Here is a 1,137-nt window from a genome sequence, read left to right on the forward strand (position 1 = left end):
CAGCGCCTGCGAGCACTCGCCCCTAAACGCCGCACCTCTGTCTTTGCCCCCCAGCTCCGAGAGGACCCGGTGCGGCGGCTCCCTGCCGCGGGACGGCCGGCTGCCGGCCAGCCTGCTCGGCCAGGAGGTGATCCTGGTCTTCTTCCTGCTGCTCCTGCTGGTCTGGTTCCTGAACCGGGAGTTCGAGGTCAGCTACCGCCTGCACTACCACGGGGACGTGGAGGCCGACCTGCACCGCACCAAGATCCAGAGCATGCGGGACCAGGCCGACTGGCTGCTCAGGAACATCATCCCCTACCACGTGGCCGAGCAGCTCAAGGTGTCGCAGACCTACTCCAAGAACCACGACAGCGGGGCCGTCATCTTCGCCAGCATCGTCAACTTCAGCGAGTTCTACGAGGAGAACTACGAGGGCGGCAAGGAGTGCTACCGCGTGCTCAACGAGCTCATCGGCGACTTCGACGAGCTGCTGGGCCGGCCGGCCTACGGCGGCATCGAGAAGATCAAGACCATCGGGGCCACGTACATGGCGGCGGCGGGGCTCAACGCCACGCAGGCGCAGGACGGCGGCCGCCCGCAGGCGCACCTGCAGCTGCTGTTCGAGTTCGCCCGGGAGATGATGCGCGTGGTGGACGACTTCAACAGCAACATGCTGTGGTTCAACTTCAAGCTGCGCGTGGGCTTCAACCACGGGCCCCTCACGGCCGGCGTCATCGGCACCACCAAGCTGCTCTACGACATCTGGGGCGACACCGTCAACATCGCCAGCCGCATGGACACCACCGGCGTGGAGTGCCGCATCCAGGTGAGCGAGGAGAGTTACCGCGCGCTGAGCCGGATGGGCTACGAGTTCGACTACCGGGGCACGGTGAACGTCAAGGGCAAGGGCCAGATGAAGACCTACCTGTACCCCCGGTGCTCGGACAGCGGGCTCGTGCCCCAGCACCAGCTGTCCATCTCCCCGGACATCCGAGTCCAGGTGGACGGCAGCATCGGGCGGTCCCCCACGGACGAGATCGCCAGCCTGGTGCCCTCTGTCCAGGGCTCCGACAGGGCCTCGCTGGGCTCTGACAGCGGCGTGCCCGCCAGAGACGCCCCGCCGGCCGCCAGGAGGCTCTGGAGGGACCCCGGCAGGGC

General features: G+C 67.5%; 1 protein-coding gene across 1 annotated transcript in view; it reads left to right on the forward strand.

The window, feature by feature from the left end:
- Positions 1-1,137, forward strand: part of ADCY9 (adenylate cyclase 9) — an 82,154-nt gene that overhangs the window by 58,630 nt on the left and 22,387 nt on the right. The window contains exon 10 of the mRNA XM_004691783.2: positions 55-1,135. Coding sequence (XP_004691840.2) covers positions 55-1,135 — 1,081 coding nt within the window. The remainder of the gene's footprint in view (positions 1-54; positions 1,136-1,137) is intronic.

This window comes from Condylura cristata, unplaced genomic scaffold, assembly GCF_000260355.1.
Source record: "Condylura cristata isolate star-nosed mole 26May11 unplaced genomic scaffold, ConCri1.0 scaffold00032, whole genome shotgun sequence".
In the NCBI taxonomy this organism is placed as follows: domain Eukaryota; kingdom Metazoa; phylum Chordata; class Mammalia; order Eulipotyphla; family Talpidae; genus Condylura; species Condylura cristata.